This window comes from Gracilinanus agilis, chromosome 3 (genome assembly GCF_016433145.1).
Source record: "Gracilinanus agilis isolate LMUSP501 chromosome 3, AgileGrace, whole genome shotgun sequence".
Classification (NCBI taxonomy): Eukaryota; Metazoa; Chordata; class Mammalia; order Didelphimorphia; family Didelphidae; genus Gracilinanus; species Gracilinanus agilis.
The window spans coordinates 74521300-74547519 of record NC_058132.1 but is presented as its reverse complement, the minus strand read 5'-3'; the positions used below and the strand labels follow the sequence as shown (position 1 = coordinate 74547519).

General features: G+C 43.7%; 1 protein-coding gene across 2 annotated transcripts; it reads right to left on the bottom strand.

Annotated features, from left to right (window-relative positions):
- YARS1 (tyrosyl-tRNA synthetase 1) lies at nucleotides 1–25620 on the bottom strand. 2 transcript variants are annotated; one of them, XM_044667992.1, is made up of 13 exons: nucleotides 25508–25620; nucleotides 24552–24698; nucleotides 24224–24399; nucleotides 23563–23692; nucleotides 16109–16189; nucleotides 11010–11102; nucleotides 10364–10499; nucleotides 9037–9122; nucleotides 4768–4903; nucleotides 3523–3620; nucleotides 2205–2398; nucleotides 1659–1800; nucleotides 1–912 (listed from the first exon to the last, which is right to left on the bottom strand). In XM_044667992.1, the coding sequence occupies exons 1-13, from the start codon at nucleotides 25562–25564 to the stop codon at nucleotides 802–804; spliced, it is 1587 nt and encodes a 528-aa protein (XP_044523927.1). In that variant the 5' UTR covers nucleotides 25565–25620; the 3' UTR covers nucleotides 1–801. The 2 variants fall into 2 exon arrangements, with proteins under 2 accessions (XP_044523927.1, XP_044523928.1); XM_044667993.1 differs by lacking the exon at nucleotides 1659–1800.
- Between the last annotated feature and the right edge of the window lie 600 nt (nucleotides 25621–26220).

Sequence of the window (26220 nt, the reverse complement as noted above, 5' to 3'; positions counted from 1 at the left end):
CACTGGGTCAGACACTTTATTTTGATTTATGACAATGATTCAGATTCTGAAGTCGTTTCCCACCCTCTTTAAAAAATAAAGGCACCCCCCCCCCCAAGTGTGATGCTAATAATACACACACCTGCGTCAGGGTGTGGGGAGGTCTGGGCAGGATGAAGGGTTCTCCCTGGCATCACTCAGAGCCTTGGTGGGAAGGTGGCAAAGGGACCAGGCAGATGGTAGGACAAAGCCAGGTTCATTCTTTCTTTAGGGGAGCCATAGTGTTGAACAATTATTTCTTTCCTTTTAAATATTTGCCTTTCAAAACCCCACAACTTCCTGAGAAGCTGTAATTAGCCCATTCCTGGCACTGAGTTCCAGCCAGAGGCACAGCTGCCGGATCCCCACTGGAAAGCCCAGGAACAGATAGTTTTCCAATTTGAACAATTACAGCACACATTCCCCCCACCTTCCCTAATTACACTGGAACCAGATTTTTTGGAAAAAGAGTTCCTAAGTCAGCTGCCATCAAAGAGGAAGACAGAAGAGCTAGCTGTTCCTCCTTTGGCCACCCTCACTGTTCCCGAGTCCTCTGCTCCTGGGAATGGGGGTTTGTGGCTTCCGGAAGGCAGGCAGCCTCTCCCGGCCAGTTCTCCAGATTCACTCAAGGAGCAGGTACTTAGCATCAGACAGTTGGAGTCTCAAGTCTGCGTAGACAACACTTGGAGGATGGGTGTCCTTGGATGGACCCTGGTGGACTAGAGATGGGGATGAGGGCAGACTGGGAGGCAGTGTGAGGGGGAAGGAGGCCGGCCTTCCTTGTTAGCTGATGCTTCCTCCCTTAAGTGTTTTACAAGAGACGAAGCCCAGCTTGGTCATGAAGTTGGTTTGCTTCCATTGTGCAATGCACTCTGATGAGATTTTAAAGTCAGCCTGGGGAGAATGAGAAACAAGAGGGTGAACCTCCCAGCTGAAAAAGTGAGCAAGTATTTAGTGACAGTGCAAGGTACTACTAGGAGTTCCAGTAAAAGTGAGGGTTATCTAGTGCTCTGAGCTTTGCTAAGTGCTTGACATGCCACTTTAAGTAACTTGATGTAAGTTATTTAATTCCTCATGATGACTGGGAGGCAAGTGCTATTATGTACTCCCATCTTACAGAGGAAGAAACTGAGGGAGACTTTCCCAGGGCCACCACACAGCTAGTGAGTATCTAGAGGCAGGGATGGAATCTGGGTCTTCCTAACTGAGTTACCCCCCAGTATGGAACCAGACGGGGGAATTAAAAGCCAAAAATGCCATCTGCCCTCATAAAGGGCCCAAGATCAGTTTTGGGAGCTGAGGTATAAATAAAGAGATAACAAGGCACTGAATGGGAGACTTGGCTTTGCCCATCTGTGTGCAGGCAAAGCCATCGTGGACAAAGGATGGGCACACACATACCGAGGGAGAAGAAGATGTGCCCGTGCCCCCTGGCACCACCCCGAGTGATTTCCAGAAAAGCTTCAGTGGCAGGAGGGGCAGTAAGCCAGCTTTGTTCAGAGACCACTCGTGGGCCAGCAGACTGAAGACATTGGGCTTTCCTCCTCTAAAAGGCAGGGGCTGGCCGGGAGGAGTCTGAATACTTGGAAAGACTCCAGCAGGGAGTGGGTGGGGTAAAGAGCAAGAGCAGCTTTTCTTACCTGGAGTTTCTCAAACACCTTTTTCTTGGGTTTGAGCTCATCGTCAGGCTGGCCCTTCTCAAAGCCCTCCACAAACACACGCTCCCCAGGGGCTGAGCCTGAAGGAGGGTCCAGGAGCTCCACCTGGCGGTTTGCCCCTTCCCTGGGAGGACACAGTGGCACAAGGATAAGAAGGCTTGGCCCAAATGGGCCAGAGTCCTATAGAGACAGTAAACTGATCACCCTGAGCTCTGATGCTGTGATCCCAGAAAAGGGAGAGGACAAACAGCCAGGCTCACCCAAAGGGTCTGCAGTGCCCCAGAATGGCTCCAGTTCGGAGCAGGGATGCAATTCTTTCCCAAGTCCAAACTGAAAGCTCATCTTACACAAGCCTTGTAAATCCACATTTCACCACACTTTGCCAGCTGGCACCCCATTTTCTGCCCGATTCACAACGTAATAAATCCACAGAGAAGAATATGTGCTTCTTATGGAAAAACTACATTGCTCCAGGGCATGGCCTTTACCCCTTCGTGTGCCCCAAAGGCCTCCCAGGATCTCACTTACACAGATGCACAGAGAAGCATCCCTTGCGACTCCACTCCTCTCATTTTTTGGGGTTTCAAGTTGCACAGGACCACCACAAGTCTGTCCTGTAGTTCTTCCTTGGGAACAAACTGAACCAGGCCGCTCACTACTGTACGTGGCGCAGGCTCCCCAACATCAATCTTCTCCAGGTACAGACTGTCTGCATCGGGGTGCTGGGAAGGCACAAGTTCAAGGTGGGTAAAGGCCCAGAAGGGGGTTTCAGGGGACTTGGCTGATGCCACACTTCTAAAGAAGAGGGACTGAGTGTGGCCCAAGAAGAACAAGGCAACATGCTAACTAACTCTCACCCCCCAAAAGGCTAGTCTAACTTCAACTCTCACCCACTGGAAACTAGGCTAGATTCTGAACCAGAAGATCTGGGTCTGAATCCTGGCTCTGCCTATCCTGACCTCTCTGAACTCGAGTCTTCTCTGCACTGAACTGCCTGCCTCCCAGGGCTGTTGTGCACTGTGACTACCACAGCCTGTGTAACAAGGGAAAAATGAGTGCTGGAGACATGCGACTGGCATCTAGGTCTTCCTATGCTGGCTCCAGCCCTCACCTATCATCAGACAACTGTTCTTTAGAGAATAATCTCTAGGGCATATTTTGCCCTCAAATGTAATGAGGCATGCTGGGTAAGATGAGCCTAATGAAAAGGATCTCAACCTCTTGGCATAAAAGCAGCTTGGACTGAAGGTGCTCAACTGCCCAGCCCATCTGGGTTTGTGACTGTGGTTTCAAAAAACCCACAAGTTCTCTATAAAGTCATTGGAGGGGTATTGGTTACGGTCAACTATGAATCCGGGCATTTGAGAACCAACAGCTAGCCATGATGTACCCTTTACAAGGCTTTGGTGTTTGAGCCCCTGGTATGGAGAAAACAATCTTCCAGAGACCCGAGAAGCCCCAGTGGCACAATTGTGCAACCTCCTCGCTCTCCTTGGGAAACTGACTTCTCCCTCCTACCTTCCTTCTGTGAGCTGCCCTCCCCAGGCAAGGACAAAATGACAATTGCATGATAAGGCCCTTAGCCAGTCCAGGCATGCTATTGAAGCCCAGAGAACTGGATTCAATAGACAAATAAGCCTCCTCCCTATTTCCCTGGCTGGCTCTGGCTGTAAAGCAGAGGCAGGTCTGATGAATAAAGTTCAGCCTGGGAATCAAGCCCCTGAATTCTGACTCACCCTGTGGCTATGGAGGAGGCCTTTCCTTTCTCTGTACTATTTCCTCCAGATGGAAATAGAGCCACTCTGACCCTTGCTGGCCTCACCTGGATGAAATGAAAAACACATACCTTCTCTACACTGATCACTTTCCCCACACGGATATCCAGCCGGGATGGGATGACCTCCTCTGGCTCTGAGTTCTTGGCACAGCCTTTGGCCATTGGCTCTGGGGGAAAAAACCACAGGATAAAAGGATCAGGAAGTTCTCCTGGAGGATGTGACTGATCCCCCATGAATCTAGTTCAAATGAAATCTCACAAGGAACCCAAGGGCTATCCTTAGCTCAAAATTAGGGTGACATGGCAAGTCTTCATCTAGTCTTCCTCTCAGAAAGTAGGGAATGGTGATAAACTCCATCTTCAAGAGTTTTCTTTGGAAAGGAGGCAGGGAGAAGATTAATTCTCAAGACTCTAGATCCATGGGATCACCTTAGAAAGTGCCCAAAGAGAAATTTTCCTCATTTCATGGTTTTGACATCTAACATAAAATCAGAGTGGAAAAAAAGCATTATACCTGGAGTCAGTGATCCTGAGTTCCAAACTGGCTCTGCCCTAGTAAATGGTTATCTGTGTGCTTTTAAAGAAGTCACTTTCTCTCTGTGGGCATCTTCATTATATGAGGAGACTGGGCCAGATCATCTCTAAAGGGCCTTTCTAACTTTAAATTCTCTGATCCCATATCTGCCACCTATGTCATGCATGCCAAAGGCTGCCAGTCCTTGACCTAAAGGACAGCCAGCCCTAATTGCATTGAAGAAGAGGGTTTAACGCATTTAATGCCTGTGTGAGCAAAGGGCCTGTCAAACTGAGATCTGTGTGTACTTCGGTCTGGCCCATAACTTCTTGGCAGTGACAGTGAAGCATCCTGGGATGATCTCATCAGTATCAATCCTATAATGGAGGATGACTCTGGGTTCCCCATCTAAGTAGTGGGGGCATTCTTTGGACTGCTGGGGATTCAGGGTAGCAGAGCCCCTATTCCACCCCCAACTAGGTGCCACTCCCTGACCCTCCACCAAGTGCCAGGTGTGTACTGTCCCTCTCTCACCCCACACAGGGGAGGGAGAAAATGCTCCTATTAGGCTACTGGGCAGAGGGTGGGGGAAGTGAAAAAATGTCATCAGGCATGGTGGAGAGGGGGAGGGGAAGCAGTTCTGCCCAAGTCCCTCTGCCTTTCTATAATGAACTCTGGGGATAGGGGTGTGTGTGCCCACAAAGAACGCTCTGCATGCCATCTTTGGAACCTGTGCCATAGGTTCACCATCATTGCCCTATTCTGTTTTCCTCTTTGTTCTTCATTCTAGCTGCCCTTACTCTGTTTTGTTAAGTCAGGGTAAGCTGCACTGGATAGCTTCTTCAAGGCAGGTGTATTAAATCTTTCCCGAATGGGGTCCAGTAATTTGTTCAAGGCAACTTCAACTGAATTCTTCAGATCTCCAGGATGGACCACCTACCACAGGAAAGAACCATTGAGACAACCAAAGTCAGAGAGAGAATATCAAGGGGGGACAGCTCAACTTATTTAAAAATATTAATACATATTAGTACATATTAATCACTCAATTCATCCACATGCCCTTCCCCTTTTCACCCATGATTCACATCTATTTGTATTTTTAAAAAGATTGATTTTTTAAAAACTCATGTCCCTTCTTTCTTAGAATTGATACTAAGTATCTATCTGACAAGTATTCTATTGATACCAAGTATTATTCTAAGGCAGAAAAGCATTAAAGGCTAGGTAACTGGGCTTAAGTGACTTGCCCAGCATCACATAGCTAGGAAACGGCTGAGGACAGAATTTAACCAACCCAGGTCTTCCTGATTTCATACTTGGTCATCTATCCATCGTGCCACCTAGCAGCCCCTTGAATATCTTTTTAGAGACTGTCTCAATATCTGCCTATGAACAACCTAAGAATTAGCTATGCATTTATTAAGCACCTACTATTGCAGGTTCCAAGCAGTGTATCAGGCCCCGGGGAATACAAACCCCTCAAACCCCTGCACTCATGGGGCTTACATGTCAATGTAAAGTTGACATGTGAGCACACATGACACACATAATAAACATGAGGTGATTTGGGGGAGGGCAGCAGATCAGAAAGTCCTCTTGGAAGAAATGTACTCTGTAAACTTGGAGCCTGAAGAGCTGAGGGGCCTTATTGAGTCCAAAGAGATCACTGTCTCTATGGTGCCTGCTCATTTGGTGACAGTGGGACAGATCCAAAGAAGCAGCCTGGAGAGCTGGGTACAAGGGGAGGAGGTCAGGATGCTGACCCAATTTCCTTATTTTGCACTTCAGGACAGTTTTGCTTGGATTGTTTGGCTTTCAAAATATTGTTGGTCCAGGATGATTTTAGTTCTGATACAGTAGACGATGGCTGAGCTGTTATTTCTGACCACAATTCCATAGCCAACATCCTTGGCATCACTTCTGAGGTACTGATTCAAAGCAGACCCTTCATGGGAGCAAGGTGGCTCAGTGGATTGAGAGCCAGGCCTAGAGATGGGAAGTCTTCAATTCAAATCTGACCTCAGACACATCCTAGCTATGTGACCCTGGGCAAGTCACAACCCCAATTGTCTATCCTTACCACTTTTTTCCCTTGGAACCAGTGCTTAGTACTGTTTCTAAAATAGAAGGTGAAGGTTTAAAAAAGCAAGCAAACCAAAAAACCAAAGTTGATCATTTCTGTTAATCTTACTGCAGGTTTTCTCCAGTGATGAGTCATTTGGAGATGGAAACATTTCACAAGCAAAGATTAACCACTCAGGCCCAGGTACCCATTGGCCTTCCTATTCAATTCGACAAACACCTTAAGCATTTACCTGTGTTTGGTATCATGCTTGGTCTAGGGAGATACAAAGAAATGGAAACAATGCTTGCCCCCAAGCTTATATTCAACTAAGGTACACAATATGCCTGTCAATTAGTATAATACAAAGCAGGAAGTAAAGGAGGCAAGGGAAAGATAAGCAAAAAGGGTTTTAGGAAAAATGAGGAGGGAGAAAACACTAACAAGCTGGAGAATTCCAGAGGCAGAGAGTTCTGAAGAAAGATCAGAGACTCTCCAAGACAGATGGAAGAGGACATTCTAGGTGGGGCAGAATGGTCCATGGGGTACATGGAGGCAAGAATGGGGTGCTGCTAAGTTTAGGGCACAGCGTGCTAGATGGGCAGAATGGAGCTAAACTGAGAAGGGCTTTCAATGATAAAAGAGAGTTTGTATTTTATCCTAGAGGAAGTAAAGAACCATCCTGTAGGGAGTCTGATGGGATTAGTATACACAAAACAAGTTTCCCTTCCACATCATGACTTTCCCCATCATTGTTTTGAAACTAAATGGGAGCCACACACATGAAGGTCAGCAGATGACACAGAAAAAGTTCAGAAAGTCAGAAATGCATAAAACAAAAGTGATCAGAGGACACATGAAGGCTAGAAATGTAGCCAAGCTATAGACAGAATAAATAAGAATTAACAGGGAAAAGTACTAGAATTAGGAGGGGTCTGGAAAGGCTTTTTGTAGAAGGTGGAATTTTGGTTGGGACTTGAAGAAAGTCAGAGCAGCCAGGAATTATGATGAGGAGGGAGAACATTCCAGGCATGGGGCCAGTGTCACTACTTTGGTTACTGTATGTGTGAAGGACAGACTGGAGAGGAGAGAGACTAAAAGAAAGGAGACCAATGAATTAAACAGTACAAGGGAAGAGGTGAATTAGTGGAAATGGAAAAAAAGAGAAGGGAGAGATCTTGTGGAGGCAGAAATATTAGGCCTTAGCCACCAATTAGACATCCCTCTCACTCCACCGAGATACTTAAGTCATTTCCCTAAAGCCCAGGGTTTTACTCTGTCACTTCCCTACTCAGTAAACTCCATTGGCTCCCTATCACCAGTAGGATCAAATATAAAATCTTGTCCATTCCCTCTAGCCCCCAACCAAGCTCTCTTGACCTAGTAACACTGGCCTCCTGGCTGCTCTGTGGAAATATTCCATCTCTCTGCTCCTGGAATATCTTCCTTCCTTATCTCTACCTCCTGACTTCCCTCGAAATCCCACCTTCCATAGGAAGCCTTTCCTAATTAGTTAATCCCTCTTAATTCTAGTGCCCTCCCTTGCTTATTTCCCATTTAGCCTGTATATAGCTTGTTTATACATAGTTTTTTACATGTTGTCTCCTGCATTAGATTGTGAGCTCCAAGAGCAGTCACTGTCTCTTGCCTTTCTTTCTTTAGCCAGCATTTAGCCATGCTGGCACATAGCAGGCACACAGGGAGGCCTAGTCAAAGATGAATGAGCTTGCAAAGCTGGATGCCTAAGTAGTGCCCTCAACAGAGAGTCAAGTCAACTGCCATTTATTCAATGTCTATGTTGTGCAGACCATTGTGCTAAGAATATGAAAGAAAAGGTAACTCCACCCCCAGGCTCCTGCTCACTGACTAATGAGGGAACAACATGCAAATAACTTATGTACAAGCAGGATGTATACAGGATAAACTGGAGGTAATTTCGGAAAAAACAACAGTAAGAATAAGGAGGGCTAGGAATGGCTTCTGGAAGAAGGTGGGATTTTAGCTGAGACTTGAAGGAAGCCAGGAGTTGGAGATGAGGAGGGAGGCAGCAATTTCAGGCACGGGAAGCAACCAATGAAAAGGCCCAGAGTAAAGTGATGGAATGTTTTGTATAACAAACAGCAAGGAGGCCAATGTTCTTGGATCAAAAAGTACTTGGGGTATATTTGTATATATACACAAATATTTATAATGTATATATATTTGGGGTATAAGTATAATGTATAAGAGGCCTGGAAAGGTGTGTTGGGGCTAGCCTATGGATGGCTCTGAATGCCAGAAAAGGTTTTCTATTTCATCCTTGAGGTGGTTAGGGAAACCACTGGAGTTTACTGGGGAGGAGAATGACATGGTTGAGCCTGAGCTTAAGAGAAATCATTTTTGAAGCTCTATGGAGGATTGAGAGGGGAAGAGACTTAAGGCAGGCAGATGCACCAGCACGCTACAGCAATAGTCTAGGCATGAGATGAGGATCTGCACCAGAGGGGTGGCAGTGTCAGAGAGAAGGGGGTAGAATGGTGATGAGAAGTGTTGAGAATGTAAAAACTGACAATCCTTGATAACTGATTGGTTATGCTTGTGTGTGTGTGTGTGTGTGTGTGTGTGTGTGTGTGTGTGTGTGTGTGTGTGTGTGTAAAACACTGAGGGTGACACGTTGGGTGCAAATCTTTGTGACTGGGTGGATGGCCTTCAACAGTTAGGACAAGAGGGACGGTTTGGTGGAAAAGAGAATGAATTTGGTTTTAGACATGCTGAGTTAAGATGTTCAAGAGGCAGTTGGAGATACAGTTGATAGAGAGAATAAGGGCTCGTCTGGGAATCATCTGCTTAGAGGTGATAGAATTGATGGGCACTGAGTAAAACAGTGTAAAGGAGAGACGGGGACCCAGGATGGAGCCTTGGGAGACCTACAGGGTACAGAAAGTGGCTCAGATAAAGATTCAGCAAAGGAGACAGAGGAGTGCTCAAAGTGGGTAAAGAGTCCAGGTTCTGTTGTGAATGTTACCTGGTCGGCAAAGTCCTTTTCCAGCTCTGAGTAAGCTGTGTAGGTTTTATTGCCACCCCACTTCTCATCTCGAAGGATCACAAACTCTACAAAACAGAGAAGCCCACTGATAGTCAATAATGCTGACCCCAGATTGGGAGTACTTACGACCAAACAATTTCACTGTTAAGTATTCATTCTTATATGGATTATATCTTAGATTAATTTTGCCTATCCCACCTTATGTATGCCTCATTCAGAAAGAGGCCATAGCAGGGAAGCAGGAGGACCAATTCCCATGAGATGGTGACTTAGACAAATGGCTGAACAGGATGGCATATGTGAGAAGGGAATTTGTGTTCTGATTTAATTAATCAGGGATTTGGACTTCCCTTTGTTTTAAATTTAAATCAATCATGACTTTTGATGTAATCATTCAAAAACTTGAAGACCCTTTACCATTGATTGCAAGTACAAACATACCCTAGGAGACAAGAAATTGATCCCACAAGCACTGCCCCCCAGGCAAACTGAGGAACTGTGATTGGTTCCTGGGAGGTGAGGTGGGAGAGCTAGTGGGTAAAGAAAACTGCTTATTAAGTTGAGACCCAGCAGAAGTGGAGGGAAGACTGAGACTCAGATTTAGATAGAGACTCTGATGTAGGTGACTTATTGAAGACAGACTCTAGGGTGTTAGGCCAGGCAATTCTCTACCTCCTTCCTATGTTTCCCCTCTTTTTACTATATCTCCATTTTAATTAAACTAAATTGTTAAAGCTACTAACAGCTTCATAAGTTTAATTTTAATTATTACAAATTGGCGACCATTCTTTTTAACGATTACACATAGCAGCAAGGGGACCAAGAGTATGGACTCCTGGGCTATGGCTTCAGTTCTAGCTTGTATGGCCCAAATGATGTGAACCTCAGTTTCTATTCTTATAAAATGGAGATTCTCACAAGGTAGATGGGAGACTCAAGAAAGATAAGGATGTCAAAGGGCTCTGAATGCAGCTGCAGTGCATGACGACAATGGTGACCCCCTGCCTGGAGGTCTGGCCTAGCTGAGTTGAGGGAGAGCCTCCACCTCAGGATCACAACCAGGTCCAGGTGGAGGGCATCTCAGGAATCCTTTAGGCCAGGCTTCTCATTTTACATTTGGTACAGAAAGTAAGGGGGTTGTCTGAAGTCTTAACACAGACTCCAAGGGGCAGAGGCAGGATCAAAAACCCCTATACCTTGGAGCTTGCTCTTAGGGCTTCCCCCAAGCCTGCTCATCCCACCTCACTATGGAACCATGCCAAAATACTGCTTTCATTTGACAGAAATGGCAGTTGCTGCTTCTTACCTGACTTGAGGGGGAAAAGGACATGTTTGATGAAGGCTAAGACTCCATTGTTTTCCACATTCCCCGGCTCACAGAAGGCTTTTTTCAGTTTCTTTTTCACATCCTCCTTCCGATCAAGAAGATCAATCTTGGACTCCTGTAACCCATGGGGCAGAGAGAACCTTTTGATGGGTTGAAAAGTGAGAATATTCCAGCTGATTCTCAAATGAGATCTGCTTCTCCCATCTTCCCATGACCCTGGGGACTTGTCAGGGAGATAAGACAGGGACAGAGATCTTTCTTTCTCTAAAATCCTCAATAATAAGACGTGGTGAATGTCACCAAACAGGACAGGTGGGTCAGGAGTAACAAGCTAGCACAGAAACCATTGCAATACTAGAGAAAAAAGGCATAAAGATTGCATGCTAGTTACCTGCTCTTTACAATAAAAAACATGCCTATTCACATGGATGAGAAACACAACCTCATGTATTTCTCAACATCTAATCAGACACTGAACCAGGGACACTGGACTGAATGACCTCAAGGGTCCTTATTCACTCTAAAGGAATTCAAGGTCACTGAAGGTATTTTCTCCAAAGAACTTCTAGTTCCAATCATTTTCTGCCCCAGAACTATAGCCACGGAAGTATAAATGAATACCTACCTCTTCCGAAGAACTCATTTTACTGCCTGTCAATCCTGGGACCATAGGATTCATTAAGTGGATCCTCTTTGAATAGCCCATTGCCGGGAGGTACTAGAAAGACAAATAAAACAGAGGCATAAAGAAGCAATCACCAATCCAATTGCTAAAGCAGGATCTTGGATGAATCCATCAATCACTAAACAATTATTCAGCATCTAATATGAGGATATAAAGACAAAAAGGAGACGATGGTTCTTGTGCTCAAGGGGCTTGACATTCTAGCATATACAGGAAGGTACAGGAGAAATAAAAAGGTTTCAGGTGGTACGTGAGCAGAGTCTAGAAGGGACAGAATCGATAAGGTAGATACAAGGAGGGGATAGCACAGATATGGCAGATGTGTGAGGAACAGAGAGGACAATTTGGCTGGACTTCAGAGCGATAGAAATAGAGTAATATATAATGAGACTGGAAGGATGGGTTGTGGTAGGGGTTGGAAGAGCTTTAAATTCTAACAGAGGAGTTATTTTAGTCTAGAGGCAATAAAAAGTAACTGGAGTTTATTAAGTATAGGAGAAGAAGGGAGAAGATGAGAGGGAGGGGAGGTGGGGAGAGAGGGAGAAAGGAACACTGATATACAAAGATATCAAGGGCACTGGTTGGAATAGCAAGGTGAAGGGTCACCTCATTAATAGAGACTAAAGTAAAGAGAGTGGGGAAGATGATTATGTGGGGTTTGGAAATGAAGATAACTAGCTGGCATACTGGATAGAATGCTGGTCTTATAGTCAGAAAGATCTGAGTTCAAATCCTTCTTTAGCACTAGTCTTGTGACCCTAAGCAAGTTAATTTCCTCATTTGTGAAATGGGGGTAATAATAGCAGGATTGCTCCCAGTGCTGTGATGAGAGTATGAGATCATTAAGCACTTAAAGCTCAATATAAATATTAGCTAATATTATTATTATTAAAATAGGAAAAAGGAAAACTAATTGAGAATAGCCTCTATTTTCTCAATAAGATGAGCTTCTCAGCTGAGAGGGGAAGCTTTGAGGAGAAAGATTTTAAACAGCCTGGGGGAGGGAGAAGGGGAATGTCCACTAACATCGAATACAGGATATGTTTTGCCAAGCCCAGTTGAGATTAGCTTTGTAATAGATCTAACCTAGTCAGCAGGGTTTGGGGACTTCTTCCAACTCCATTCAAGAACAAAGGAGACAGAAAGTGGAATGATCTAGAGTTGACCTTTGGCAAGGAATCATCAAGAAATCAGCTCTGAAGATGCCAGTCATTTCTCAACAATCTTCTATGGAAGACTGAAGCAGCTAGATGGTGCAGGGAATTGAGTGCCAAGCCAGGAGAAGACTCATCTTCCTGTGTTCAAATTTGTGACCCCAGATAAGTCACTTAACCCTGTTTACCTCAAATTTCCTCATTTGTAAAATGAGCTGAGAAGGAGATGGCAAATTGCTCAAGTACCTTTGCCAAGAAAGCTCCAAATGGGGTCACATACAGAGTTGGACACAATTGAAAGGACTGAACAACAATAAAAAAAGGAAGACCAAATGTAGGAATTTGTAGGACCTTCAACAAAGGTACCATCTGAATTGAGCCCCACCTTGAGTAATTCAGTTGTGTTACTTTGTCCTCCTCTGTAAATGAGGGAATCAGGACTAGATAGCTTTGGAGATGCCTCCATCTTTATTACTAGGATCTTCTGACAGGTCAATGACCTTGCCAATATGGGCACTCCTTTCTTCAGCTTGGATTGTGGTCTTAGCATATTGGTGTGAAACAGTTGAATGGAACACAAAGGTTTAGGTCAGGGGTCGGCAACATATGGTTCTTTCTGCAGGAGCCATAAAGTCAATTTTTTTTTCAGGTGCTGTTACAGGAGGGGCACTGTGAGCACTGTACGGCTCTCATGAAATTACATTTTAAAAAATGTGGCGTTTATGGCTCTCACGGCCAAAAAGGTTGCTGACCCCTGGTTTAGGTGATCTGTCCCAGGCTACACAGCCAGTAGATGACATAGTCAGTAGTGAGGCTTCGCCCCAGGATTTCTTGTTTCCAAGGGCAGCTCTATCAACTAGGCTAGGCTGCTCATTCATGTGTGTGAGAGAAAGAGAGAGAGAGAGAGTGAGTGAGTTAGAGAGTAATAGAGAGAAAGGGAGAAAGACAGAGGGAGAGAGACAGAGAGTGTATTTTTCTTTTTACCCAAAACAACCAGTTTTCCAAGGAATGAGGAACTTTGTGCCCTTATATTACTTCCTTTTCTTCCCTCCCTATTCGAACAATAATCCCTTGTATTTGGACAATACTTTACAGTTCACAAAATGCTTTCATGTCCATTTTCTCATTTGATTTAATAAATTTAACTGAACAAACATTTGGCAAGTACTTATTATTCAAGGCAACTCTCAAAACAACCTAGGTGGGTCCTCCTCTGAAAGATAACAATGACAGGGGTATTAATATAATGCCTAACTTCTGCAAAATACTTTCTATACATTCTCTCATTTGAATCTCTCAATAACCACATGAAGGTGTGGGTACTATAGATATTAAGCCCAATTCACAGATAAAGAAGTTGAGAGCTGTGACTTGCCCACAGTCACATTGTTAATATCAGAGGTAAGATTTGAAATAAAGTCTTTCCTTCTCCAAGTCCAGGCTCTATGCTCTTTCCATACTGCTGATTCCATAGGCCCAGATGCAGTTTACTTAAAACAGCCCCATGCCCTACATGTATTATATTTTCATAAAAATCCAAGATTTAAAATTTTGTTTGAGAAAAATTTCAGGAAAAAGAAGCCTAACTCTTTGAATCCAGAATGAACTCTGGGGTACAAATGATTGATCTGAAGGGGGCTGAACAAAATTATTTTGAATGTAAACTCTTATGCCAAAGGGGATTGCCCCCTAATTGGCTTTTTGTCAACGTGCCTAGCAAAACATTGGTTTTGCACTCTCCTGCTCTGTCTCTATCTCTGTCTCTCTCTACCTCTTATCTGTAACTATTGTAGTTAGAAGATTTTTGGGGTACAAGATGATTATGTCAAATAATCAACTGGGGAGACAAGTCTCCCAAACAATCACGGGGAATTATGAAGATGGGATTAATCCTACTCTGGCCATTTCTAGGTTTAATCTCCAAAAGTGTAAACACCACCACTTAATCTTCAAGTGGGGGAGGTCTATGACCCACGTATGGGAGAGTGGGTGACGAATCAGAATTGACTGACTGCCCTCTGGGCAATCCTAAGCAAAGCCTTCTTCATAATTGGTACACATGAAATGGGAGGAAGGCACAGGAAGTGACTAAAGAAATGGTCTTGATAAATTGCAAGGACTTGGGGGATGGGGTGGGTGTCCACTCCTTGGTCTTGAATTAGACCTGGAGGAGCTCTGGCTGAGACCTTGGACTTGGTGAGACTTAAATCTCTTAAATCTCTCCCTTTGAACTACCTTGTGGTAAGTAAAAAAGACTGACTCCTTGCATTGTTCTGAAGGGACTCTCCTCTTAAGAGAGAGGCTTCGTGAATGAAGCCTTTGCTTTATTCATTCCCTTGGCTCAAGGCTGAGGCCCCTCTGGTCGAGGACTAATTAGCCCTGCCTGGGTTGAGCCAGGGGCAGGAGCAAAATACTTAGTGTGTTAGGTTAGATATCTTGCCCTATCCTCTCTCTGATTTTTTTACTTTCACTCTCCTTATTTGTAAATGAATTACCATAAAGTCATTCTGACTTGAGTTTTTCATTAGGAATTGAATGAATTCCTTGGCAACCACCCCACTGAATATTCAGTCCAACCATCATTTTTTCCCTTTACAACTTGCCCACAGTCACATTACTAATATCAGAGATAAGATTTGAAATAAGGTCTTTCCTTCTCCAAGTCTAGGCTCTATGCTCTTTCCACACTGCTGATTCCATAGGCCCAGATGCAGTTTACTTAAACAGCCCCATGCCCCACTGATGGTAGGTCTATAGCAATGCCTAGCATTGAGATCAGAGGGTAAAATGAATATTTTTAGGGAAAGAGGTTACTAGTGATCTGGACTGGGAAAGCAGATTTGCTGAAGAAGCTGCTGTAAGGCCCAGTATGATTTCAGATTGCCTAAGATTACAGCAAGAGAAGATGCTGCCAGAAAACAAGACAGCTACATCATGAGGTTTTGAGTGAGTCCTTGGATAAAACTAACTGAACCTCAGTCACTGGGCCCCCATCCCCTTCAGTCCTTCCCATAAGCCTGTATTTGATTTTGATTGTAAAACCCTTATGCCCCCCAAAGACTTCCTATCAATGTCTATCAATTATTTAAACATCATGTTAAGAAATGTCCCTCCCTGAAATGCAGAAAACCTTCAGGCCCTTATGTACCCTGATGAGACAATCCTGAAGTGTATAGAAATCATATATGGAATCATTTACTGGGGAGACTATGACTCCCACTGAAAGAGTGGGGCAAGTAGAAAATTAATATTGAATTGGAATATTTTCTGAGAAATGGTTCCCTTTTTGGCCCCCATGAACAGTTTGATTTTAGAAACTACAAAACCTCTCTCCCAGGCTAGGAAAGATTGGATCCCCCTACTTTTGTGGAGACTAGCACCTTATTTATGGATAAACAAGGACTTGATTAGGTGATGAAATTAACTAGGCAGCCATCAAGCTGTCAAGCTGGGAAGCTTGACAAAGTTCTGGCAGCCACTCCATTGAGACCTGCCTCTTTCTGGGATAAAGTGGTGAGGGAGTAGCTGAGGTCTCAGGCCACTCCCTGGGTGACAGCTCCCCAATGAGAGATGTCCTATGGAAGGTGATACATATGGGCTTTCATGACATTAAGTCACCCTTTTTTGGTTGGCTAGCTCTCCTGCCTAGCTGCAAAATTTGCACTTGCTTAAGCCTCTCTACTCTTTTTCTTTCTCTGGCCCAGTTTGGCCACCTGGCCTTGAGTTCTGTGGTGTTTGTTCAGACTGTGAGGGAGACCATTAGTTAGTTAGGAATCTTGAGCAAACAGATGAACAAGTTAATATTTTAAACTAAAAATACAGCCTTCAGAGAATTTCATTCATTATGCATTCAACTGAAACCTGAGGCCTCCAAATAGGACTCACCTTTTCTGCAAAGGTAAAAATCTTCCTCTGATCTACTCCTCCAAACTGGGCATCTACTTTCAGATATTCCTCATCAAGGGCCTGTGGAGAGAAGAAAGGAGAACATGGTTTTCCTTCTGAGAAAACAGAAGCCCATCAGAAATCAAGAAATTGCCAAAAGGCAAACCAGTGAGAAGACAACATAACATGACAATATTCAGTTGCCCTGATGTCAACAAATAGTCAATTCTTGGAGCCAATTTTTCCCTATAATTCCAAATGGAGGCATTTAGACCAGCTGGTTCAGCTTGGACCATCATTCCTGTCTCATTTTTCTTGTTTACCCCAATCAAATCCAATTAATTTCAGCAGAAAATGCTTAAGATTTGTTCAAGTTCTAGAAAATTTTAGTGACTTCCTATACTAAGGGACAAAACACAAATTTCTAAGCATGGTATAATCTTCTGGCTTCTAGGAATGCATCTACAACAATGGTGGCAAACTAAAATAGAAATGGATCCCTGCAGGTTGAATATTGACTCAGAAAATCACAAATTAACATTACTGACGTTGTATTTTTACAGTAATTGGGAAATGTACATGGGACATGATATCACACTCAGGAAGAACTCCCAATTTCCATACCTCTGATCTACAATATAAGAGAACCACCCATCTGTGACAATAAACCACATGACCACTGCCCATTCCTGGTAATTTACATGGACACAGATTACATACTACTAGGATATTTTAGAAAGCACTGTTAAAAGATTCTAAGCACTGGGTAAAAAACTGAAGCTCATTAGTGCTTAGCTCACATGGTATCTTCTTCAATTCTTCCTAATTAAAAGAAAGGTTTCTCATTTCCTAGTAGTGTGACCTTGGGCAAGTCACTTAATTCCAACTACTTAGCTGTTACAGTTCCTCTGCCTTGGAACTGATGCTAAGTATTGATTCTAAGACAGAAGGTAAGGCTTATTTAAATTTAGAAAAAAAAAAAAGCAAGAATTTCTGAAAAGAAAAGGCAGTTTTGAGAGGGCAAAGAGTTAGTTATAAAGATGGCATGTGAAAACAGGATTTGAATTTCTGACTCATAGTTCAAAATATAAGATCATGCTTTTGGTTGGAGATGAATAAACCTAACAAGGGTCAATAAGAATATTTTTACCTGAGTCACCAGGAGAAATCAAAGGTACCTAAAGTCATATAAAAATGCTCTAAATCACTGTTGTTTAGGAAAATGGGGATAAAAATAATTCTGAGGTACCACCTCACATTTATCAGAAATGACACATTGGAAATGAGGGAAAAGATTACACTAATGCTTTACTGGTAGAATTGTGAAGTGGCCCAACCATTTTGGAGAACAATTTGGAAGTATGTGCAAAGGGCGATAAAACTGCATACCCCTCTGATCTAGCAATAGCACTATTAGGCCTGTACCCCCCAAAGAGATAAAAGAAAAAGGAAAAGGACCTATGTGTACAAAAATATTTATAGCAGCTCTTTTTGTTAGAACAAAGAATTGGAAATTGAGGGAATACTTATCAGTTGGAGAATGGCTAAAGTTGCTGTATATGATTGTGGTAAAATATTAATGTGCTATAAGAAATGACAAGAGGGATGATTCCAGAAAAACCTGAGAAGATCTATATGAAATGATCAGAACCCAGAGATGAGTGTACACAGTAACTGTAATATTGTAATGACAATGGGCTATAAGAAATTTAGCTACTCTAATCAAGGCAATGATCTAAGACATTTTGGAAGGACTCATGGTGAAAATTACTATCTACCTCCAGAGGGAACTGATGCAATTTTCTCACTAGTATGAGCCTACTACATATAGTGGCCCATAAACACCTATGCTGACTCCACAGGGCACAAATTATGGCTAATAAGCAAGTTAAACAAGAGATCTGAAATCAAAGGGTTAAGTTTGTCCACACAGGCATCACTGACACTTAGTAGCATGAAACTTGTTACTATAATCTGGCTCATAATTTGGACTTGATATTCAAAAGAAATAGGATAATTCTTTTAAAAAGGCATGGGTGATGGGGGGCAGTTAGGGAACTCAGTGGATTGAGAGCCAGGCCTAGAGATAGAAGCTCCTGGGTTTAAATCTGGCCTGAGATACTTCCTAGCTCGGTGACCCTGGGCAATTCATCTAACCCTCATTGCCCAGCCCTTTCACCTTGGAACCAAGGTTTTAAGGGGGGAGAACATGGGTGAGGGATTAGTCCTGCCTATTTAAAACATACATAGATGTAAGGAAATCAGGAAATAAAGAGCCAAAGGGAAGCATACCTGGAGGAGCATTTGGTTTAAAGATCAACAAGGGTAGGAGGCAGAAGCAATTATTATAATCACCTTTTACTACAAAACATCTGATTTGAAAGAAAAACTAGATGAGGAGTCTGGGAAATATGCCACAGGCCTGATAAGAGGACCAGGGAAATTTAACCTGGCCATCTGCTGAAGGGGCAGCTAGGTGGTACAGGAAACAGAGCCCTGGGCTTAGATCAGGAAGATTCATCTGACTCATCTAAGTTCAAATTTGGTCTCAGACATTTACTAGCTGTGTGACCCTGGGTAAGTCACTTAACCCTGCTTGAGTCAGTTTTCTCATCTATAAAATGAGCTGGAGAAGAAAATGTGTCTGTGCCAAGAAAACCCCAAATGAGGTCATGAAGAGTAGGACAAAAACTGAAAACAACCCAACATCTGCTGGAGCTTCTCTTTCTGACCAAAGAAGATCAACTCATCTAATCTGAGTTGTCTTGATGGTCTCATCCTTTAAAGGTGAAGAAACATAAGAGAAATTGTTATCCTGGGGAGACATTTTATCAACAAGAAAGACTAATCACCAGGATGGAAGATATGGGAAACTTGGGGGAAGGGATGGAAAGCTGATAAGAGTACAATTCAGAAGGCAGAAAAAGAAATTATTCTAATTAGGGGAAAAGGAGGAGTTTTCTCAGGAGACTGATATGGAGAACCAGGGAACTGGTGGAGACAAGGACATGTACAAGAAGCAAGGGTAGTAATAGCTACAAAAGTGTAACATTGTCCTGTGAGACAAGTGTCAGCAATGTTCTAATTCAGAATGAGCTGTCCTGGGGAAGAAGGCCAAAAACATTTTTAAAGCTACACTGGGAAAAAAGAGAAAGACCCATGAAAGGTTAGGTCCACTGCTCTGGATGTTCAAGACAAAGTAGTCTGTTCCCTGGGTGTGTACTTAACCTGCCTCCATCCTTTCAATGTACTCCTTCCTCCTCTTCTTAGCCTTCCAGAAGCTCTAGTTTCTTCAAGGTTAGTTCAATCCTAGCTCCTATATGGGAGCCTTTCCTGACCCCATCCTTTCCCCCCCCCCAAATATCATGTGAATACATACCCCTTTACATATTTTATTCCCCTTCAGCCCCCACTCCTACCAGAATGAAGGCAGGGGTTCTCTCTCATGTGGTTTTCGTCTTGCCATGGCCCATCATAGCCTTGCAGACAGAATGTGCTTAGAATAAATGTTTGTTGGATTGAACTGGAGCAGAGAGGACAGGGAAGAACTAGTAGAATAGCTCTGCCTTTACTGTGCCAAGCAGAATGATCTTTGCTTTTAAAACGGCAGAACTAAAATGACTACTAAGGAATGGATACCCAAGATAAGCTGGGAGATAGTAAGAGAACACCTAATTGCTGTTGATGAGTTCAAGTCATTAGACCTGGATGAACTACATCCTTGGGTAAGGATCTGCAGATGTGATTGCTGAGCCAGTCAGTGATCTACTTTGAAAATCAAGGAGAACAACGGGAGAGAGACTGCAGGAGTGGAGAAACACAAATGTCCTGATTTTTCAAAAAAGGTAAGAGGATAGAATTCACTATTTATAAGCCAGAAAGTCTGACTTCAATTCCTGGCAAGATTCTAAGATGTATTATTAAAGGTTCAGTAAACATCTAGAAAGGGAAACAATGAACCAAAAGATCCAGGTCATGCAAGATTATCTTCATTTCCTTTTCTGATAGAGTTTCTGGACTGTTGAAGCATATGCTGTAGCTAAGCATTTAACAATTCCTGTTATCAAGATGAAGAGAAATAGGCTATAGAGATAATAGTTCAATTAGGTGATTCTGGGAAAAGTCCATAATGGCCAGACTCAAAGAATACTAGTTGTCAGAGCAGTTGATGTTGCCTTGTGAAGGAATCTCTGGCCTTGGTCCTGTGCTATTTTACAATGTTACAGATGCCTTTAAGGAAGAGCTGGCATGCTTATCGAGCTCACAGATGATACAATGCTAGGAGAGGCAACTAAACAATGAATGATTGGAGTCAGGATTCAAAAAAGTCTGAAAAGGCTGTAAAAAATGGGGAGAATTGAAAAAAGTTAAAATTTAAGAAATATTATAACTTAAACTTGTATTACAAATTATCTTCGCAAGTATAAGATGGGCTAAAGTTCATTTGAAAAAGATCTCATGGCATAGTTATGTAGCTGGAAAGGACTTTAAAAGGCATCCAATATATCATCAAGTGAGATAGTATTTGTAAAAGTGCTTAACAGAGGGCCTGGCACTTAGTAGATATTCTACATAAATGCTTATTCCCTTCCCCTTCATCAATTCCAATCCCCTGATTTTACCACTGAGGAAACTAAGGCTCAGTGGATGAAAATGATTTACTGAGGCCACACAGGTAATAAGTGGAAGAGAAAGGATCAGAACCCAGGATTTCCAACTTCAAATCCAGTACTCTTTCTACTGTGTCAAGGTTTGGGGTTTTTATTGACTGCCAAGTTCAAATGAGTCAACCCTGGGAAATGGCAGCTAGAATAGGCAAATACCATCTCATGCTGCATTGAGAGGCAGATAGGGGTGGCTCAGTGGATAGAGAGCCAAACCAGGAGATGGGATGTCCTGGGGTTAAATGTGGCCTCAGACACTTTCTAGCAGTGTAACCTTGGACAAGTCACTTAACCCCCATTGCCTAGCCCTTACCACTCTCCTGCCTTGGAATTGATACTCAGTATCAATTCTAAGAGAAAGAAAGGGTTAAAAAAAAAAAAAGGAGGGAGAGACAAAGATAGAGACAGAGAATAGCTTCTAGGATTAAGGAAGTAGTAGCCTTGTTACAGTCAGACCACATCTTGAGTATAATAAAATTCAGTGCCAGGGGCCACATTTGTTGATAAGCTAGAGGTTATCTGGGATATCGAAGGGTCTCTCGAGATCATTTTTCAAAGACATCATTTGAAGTGACTGGGAAGATTTGCTAGAAGGTAGGACTGGGATGAGTCGGGTTGGCTGACTGGAAGAGATTGGACTTGCTGTTTTTGGCCACTGGAGGGCAGATGTGGGGCCAGTGGCTAGACAGTGGCAAATTCAGCCTTGAAGGAAAAATTTGTAATAATTAAATCTAATACTCTAATATTCAATTCTAATAATTAGGTCTAATATTCAAAAGTAGGGTGTTCTGTTATGGGAGGAGATGGGTTTATCCATCTTCACTGGGGCCTGAATGACCACTGAGGAGCCTCCCAGCTTTGATATTTTCTGATTTCATTCCTCCATTCCAGATTTATTTCTTATTCTCCTTTATGTACTCTATTTTAGCCAAACATCAATCTTATTCTGTGCCTTTCCTCTGTGAATCCATATCCCCTCCCCTCCTTCTCCTGCCCGGCTCAGTCCTTACCTAAGATTATTCAGATGCCATCTCCTTGAAGTCTTCTCTTGTAACTCTCCCTTCCTTAAATTCCAGAGCACTGTTTGAAATTGTCCTTGGTCTCTATCATCATACCTTGTATTCTACTCTTTTGGGTATGTGAAGAGAGAATTAAACTCTCTTTGTTTATTTGTAATGTGCAATCAGCAACCTTTAATTTAACCAATCAAGAATTTAAAATACCCCTACTTAATGCTCAGTAAGTTACTCAGTAAGAGATTTCACAAGTCACACACAAAAAAAGTTCTCACCCCCAAAGACCACAAGAACTCCCCTGCCTGTCCCACCCCAGGAGTGCTAGGCAAATTGGGAGGCTGGGATTGGTTCCCTTCATGAAGTGGGAGGGGAGAGAGGGAGGGAGGGAGGAAGAGGGAGAGAGAGACAGAGACAGAGACAAGAGACACACAGGAAGTGATGTTGAAAGACCATAAAAGGCAAGATGGGGGAGAAGATTCATGGATTCCTTCCTAGGCTCTTCTGTGAGGACTATCTTTTGTGGTTGGCACTTCATTATCTTCTGATTTTGGCTTCCTGATTAGGACGTTGGATTCTTTGCTTTCAGGGTCTGGAGGCACTAGGATTAGGACTTAGGGTATTTGTAGCTAGGTGATTTCTTCTACCTCTTTTCTATATTTTCCACTTTAATATCTCTACCATGCTGTAAATAAAAGCTGCCAACAGTCATTTTTGCCTTAGAAGTTAATTATTTTTTTTTATAAATGGCGATCACAATAATTTTTAAAAAATTCTTATATTTGTCAAACCCATTTTTAATTATTACATTTGGCCACCCAATTTTAATTATTACAGGTACATGCAGAATCCTCTATCTTGTTCCCTCTCTCACCTTTACCTGCTGATTGAGAATCAACACTAAGCATCAGTTCCAAGGCAGAAGAGAAATAAAGGCAATGAATTGGGGTTAAGTGAGTTGCTCAAGGCCACATAACTAGGAAATATCTGAGGCTACATCTGAACCCAGATCCTCCTGACTCCAGGCCTGGCTCTCTATCCACTGTGCTAACCTAGATGCCTCAAAATGAGAAATCCTAAGAGCCCTAAGTTAGGAGGGAGTGCATCACAGGTAGGCAGGAGGCAGAGAAAATGTTTAGTTGTAATACTATGTGTAAGGAACAGTAAAGAAGGTCAATCTGGTCAAACCATAGAGTGAGGAAAGGTGAGGAATCAAGCTAGAAAGAAAGGTTGGGTACAAGTTCTAACAAACATTAAAGAATACCTCAAAAGACCAAGCTATGTTGATTGACAGTACATTTTTAAAAAAACCTTTACCTTCTGCTGTCTTAGAATCAATACTAAGTATCAGTTCCAAAGTAGAAGAGCAGTAAAGGTTAGGCAATTGGGATTAAGTGACATGCCCAGGGTCACATAGCAAGGAAGTATCTGAGGCCAGAATCTCCAACCACCTGGCTGCCTCGATAGTACATTTTTAAAATTCTTAAAGCAAACAGAGATAAGATGAAAATTTGTTTTTCCAAGTTAAATTATAAAGAAATTTGCTTTGCATGAGTAAGTGATCAAATAGTGTGAACAAAGGTGGGTAAGCACTGGCCACATCAGAGTAACTGAGCAGTAGTGGGAGAGAAAACTGCAAAGCTAGCCTGGGGCCAGAATCTAGAGGACTATGAAATCCTATTATGTGGTGTGGGCTTCATCTAGTAGGCAATGGTGAGTTACCAAGAAAGTAGTGTTTTATGAAAAGAACCTGGCCACAGTCTTTTTCTCTAAGTACCTGTAGTCCTGGGTAGAGTAGACCACTCAACAAAGGGTATTCCACCTGTTTTACAACTTCAGCTCCAGCTTTCTTTGCATCATGTTGGGTGACCATTGAGGAGAGTCTATAAACATCCAGAGTGTACTCTCTAAGAAAGAATAGAGAAGACATGATGATCAATGAAGATATAAGGTCCCAGCCTTGACCTCCCCCTTCAACCCACCACATATTGGCTTTAACTAGGTCTAGGAAACCCTACTAACGAATAATCTTTTTCTGAATCTTAGAATATGGTGATCATCACAATAGTCTAGGACCTTTAGGAGGAGTATAGACTCAAGGCCTGCCATATCATGAGCTGCTATGAGATCTACTACTCATTAAATCAGCTTTACAACATATGCCTTAACTATAGCCTGAAAAAATAAGACCAAATCTATAAAAACCAAGGTTCAGGCATAAAAGAGCTGTAAAAAACTTAAATACACAACTATAGTCATACTGGAACTATTGGGTGGGTGAATAAAGGGCTGATATCTCTTTCAACCCTATACTTAAAGAACACCTAGGCTCCACAGGCCCATAATTAGAGAAAGACATCATGGCAATGAAGAGGCAAGGTGGAGAAAAAGGGATAGGTGGGGTGAGATTTAAGGGTTGAGAAGGCACCAACACTCACTTGCTAAGTTGGTAATCAGTCCCTTTGACAAACTTTAGTTTCTCCAGGGAAACCCCAATGCTCTCCAACATGGACTTAATCACATTCTCATAGTAGGAGGTCCGTAGTTCCAGGAGCTCCCATGGAGCCTTCATATTGTCCAGGTATGCATGAAGATCAGCAAAGAGGATTGTTACCTGGAGAGAAGGAAACAAGAAGGAAGCATGGCCAAGATGTTCCCTCATACCAAATGTTCTTTAAGTTTACTGTCTATCACAACAATAGGGTTGCTGTCTCATCTCTGGGCCATTCCCTAAGCCCAAAGCCTTTATCAGGAGTGACTGCTCACCTCACATCCTGCTTTCAGGAAGTCAGCAATTTTTGACATTGGTACAAAGTAGGCTACATGTGGCTTGCCTGTGGTTGCAGTCCCCCAGTAAATTTTCAACTCCCGCTCCTTCAGAATCTCCTTCAATTTTTCTTCTCCAAGGACTTCCTGTTGTAGAACAAGACATTGGTGAGGATCAGTTCCTCACCATCATCAGTTCCTTCAAGAGGGATGAGGATGCCATTAAGTACTGCCAGTTTAGTCTGGATGTATGTATGTATGTGTGCATATGCAGGGAGGGAAGTAAGAGAATGCTGTTTGCTCAGTGTATGAGATGAGGAACAGGGCTAAAAGCTCAGTATGGAGGGGGTGATTAGGAAGGGTGGGTGACAGGAAGGTTGTGGAGTGGGGTACAAAAGAAATCTACTGAAGGTGAAAGGAGGACATCACAATGAGGAGGGACCTTTTAGGTAGGAAAACAGGCGGCTGATAGAGGTGAGTTTGCATCCAGCCTTTACTACCACCTGTGTGACTTTAGGCAAGTTCCTTTAACCTTTCTAGACCCTCGCTGTCCTCTTCTGTAAAATGAGATTAGACTTGGTGTCTTGCAGTTAGAAAGGATCCCTTCCCACCCTCCCTGGGGAGATGATTTAGGTCCGAGATGGGAAGCGACCCCACCTCCGTAGGGGAGGAAACCAGTAAAGTATCCAAAGAAGGAAGGGAAGGACAGACTATTATGGCAAAAGATGGGTAGTTTTCAGTGAGGAGGGGGTCAAACAGCGTCTCCTACGGGAGAGAAAAGAGGATTGTATATTGCCTTACAATATAACAGGCATTGTATAAAGGCCCTGCAGGGTCTTCAATAGGGGAGGAGATCAGGGAGGGAACAAGGAGGGTCTCCAATGGGGAGGGGGCCGGGCTAGGTCTCCGGTGGGGGTGGGCCTGCGTGTCCGGAAGTCGTGGGGGGCGCACGCTACCTGCAGATTACGGGTGATGAGATGTAGTTTCTCCTCCGGCGTCGGCACGTCCCCCATGGTGAAGTCCGCCTGGATCTGGGAGCACTAAAGAGAACCCCGTTAGCACGCCTTGCCTCTGGCTTTCTGTGCGTGCTTGCTTGCGCCCCTTCCCCAAACGAAGCCGGCGCCTCTACCGCGAACTCTCGTAACAGTCACGTGGAGTCCTCACCGGGTTGCATCATCTGGCCTCCCGGATCATCTCGCGGTGCTTCGGACCAATCTTCCAGCTTTGACCTGAGACAGGCCGGAGTAGTAGAAAACGGAGCGCGTCGATAATCCTTTTCGCGTCTTTCGTCACCCCCACGATTGAGAGGAGGTAGGGCAGGGGAGGAGCAGAAGAGTAGCGGTGCTGGGCGGGGGAGAAAGAGAGGTGGAGGGGAAGCAGCCCCTGCGCCTGCGCGCAGTCCGGGCACTCTGTCTGGGAGGCGGGGCGGTTTCCTGCCAATCATCTGGCGTTGGCCCCTCCCCCTGGCCGCTGCTTGTCTTCCCCGCCCTCAGCCCCTACATCCCCACCCCCACGCCGGCGTTGGCCCAGGGGTATCCTCGCGGGTGGGCGAGGTCGGGGCTGGGCGAGCAGTAAGATGGCGCCTTGGTCGGTGTGAACCCAGCTTGCCCGCCCCGGCTTCGTGAGGTGAAGAGCGGCGAGGGGGTACTCACCCCCGGGGCCGGGGGGA

What these genes read in the sequence shown, in the direction of transcription:
- YARS1 (XM_044667992.1), bottom strand. Translation starts at nt 25,564, where the DNA reads ATGGGGGACGTGCCGACGCCGGAGGAGAAACTACATCTCATCACCCGT. An exon ending in AAATGAGTTCTTCGGAAGAG is followed by an intron (nt 10,500 to 11,009) that starts GTAGGTATTCAT and finishes CATGGGTTACAG; the next exon opens with GAGTCCAAGATTGATCTTCT. An exon ending in AAGTGATCAGTGTAGAGAAG is followed by an intron (nt 2,399 to 3,522) that starts GTATGTGTTTTT and finishes GTGCCTTCCCAG; the next exon opens with CACCCCGATGCAGACAGTCT.